Source organism: Pygoscelis adeliae, unplaced genomic scaffold, assembly GCF_000699105.1.
Source record: "Pygoscelis adeliae isolate BGI_AS28 unplaced genomic scaffold, ASM69910v1 Scaffold445, whole genome shotgun sequence".
Lineage (NCBI taxonomy): Eukaryota > Metazoa > Chordata > Aves > Sphenisciformes > Spheniscidae > Pygoscelis > Pygoscelis adeliae.
In genome coordinates, this window is record NW_008824894.1 from 1,341,139 (window position 1) to 1,342,354 (window position 1,216).

Consider the following 1,216-nt stretch of genomic DNA (forward strand, 5'->3'; position numbering starts at 1 on the left):
CTCTGTACACACTAAAAGCCATAGTGGCAAAACATATGTCTCCCCTGGAGAGACATCTATCTCAAGAACAGAAACATCTTCAGAGAGACTTATTGCAACCAGCTAACCTAACCCAAGGCTTCTCTATTGTCAGTGACAGTCTGAGGGACTCCCCATTCCCTTTATTGCTAGACCTAGAGGATATTTGGATAAGCCTGCACTGGTATGTAGGTTTCCAAAGCCTGCAAAGCCAACAAAGATGTGAAACCAACATGATTCTGGGCCCTCCTGGAAACAAAACCAAGAAGAAAGATTTGGAAGACATCCAAGGCAAAGCAGAGCTTTTCCTTCATCTTTCCCACACAAACTCTACCCTATTTCCCCTCAAGCTGAGGCCACAGCACATTCAAGGGAACAGCAGCAGACGTATGGCCCTACCTTCTTTAGCACAGTTGCCTTGTACGAGTTAGCCATTTTACTGGTTTGGAAAGCTTCATACTCCAGCTTCACAGCACAGGCACGAGGGTCTGACCTGTAACACAAGGTGGGGTGATTTCTGGCAAGACACACTTCTATATCTGCAAAGGGAGCACTATTGCTTAAGCATCTCCCAAGAAAGTACAAAATTCACTCCCTCTGGTGCAAGAATAAGTAATAACTTCCAATTAAGTCCTAAGGGATGCAGCGGTGAATTGCTGGGGAACTGAAAACAGTTTTAAATCAAAGTCCTCCAGTTGCTCAGTTTGAGAAGCACACTATCCCCATCTTGTGGGGCAGGGAAGAATTGCAACTCCTAGGATCAAGCTGATTTAGCAGAATCGGACATGGGAATTCTCATATCTGATCCTGAACATCACTACAAGAAGAATGCTGTTAAGTGAAACTATGTCCTTGGACCAAATAACTTAAAAAGGTATTCCCTGAGCGTGGTGGTGTTGCTCAGGGAAGAGTAGACCCTGTGTTAAGGGACTCGATATGCTGCCCCTTTTCTCTCATACCCTTTTCCTCCTGCTGCTGGAACCTTTTGATTGGTGCTCAAAGCTTCTTCCAGCATCTTCAAGCAGTGTTCCCGTCCCTAGGAAACATGGGATACTCAGACATGCTCTACAGAAGTCATAGTGCCCCTTGGACTTCCATCCCTGAAGGAGTAAGAACAGCGCAGGCAGAATCTTTGTTGTTCTTTGCAAGTCAACAAGACTGAATGCTAACCAGCCTTTCTTACCCTCACTGTGAGCTT

General features: G+C 45.5%; 1 protein-coding gene across 1 annotated transcript in view; it reads right to left on the reverse strand.

Moving 5' to 3' along the window:
- The window catches only part of RECQL5 (RecQ protein-like 5), a 39,181-nt gene that overhangs the window by 4,761 nt on the left and 33,204 nt on the right, over positions 1–1,216 (reverse strand). The window contains exons 12-13 of the mRNA XM_009324611.1: positions 978–1,054; positions 418–511 (exon numbers count right to left, since the gene is read on the reverse strand). Coding sequence (XP_009322886.1) covers positions 418–511; positions 978–1,054 — 171 coding nt within the window. The remainder of the gene's footprint in view (positions 1–417; positions 512–977; positions 1,055–1,216) is intronic.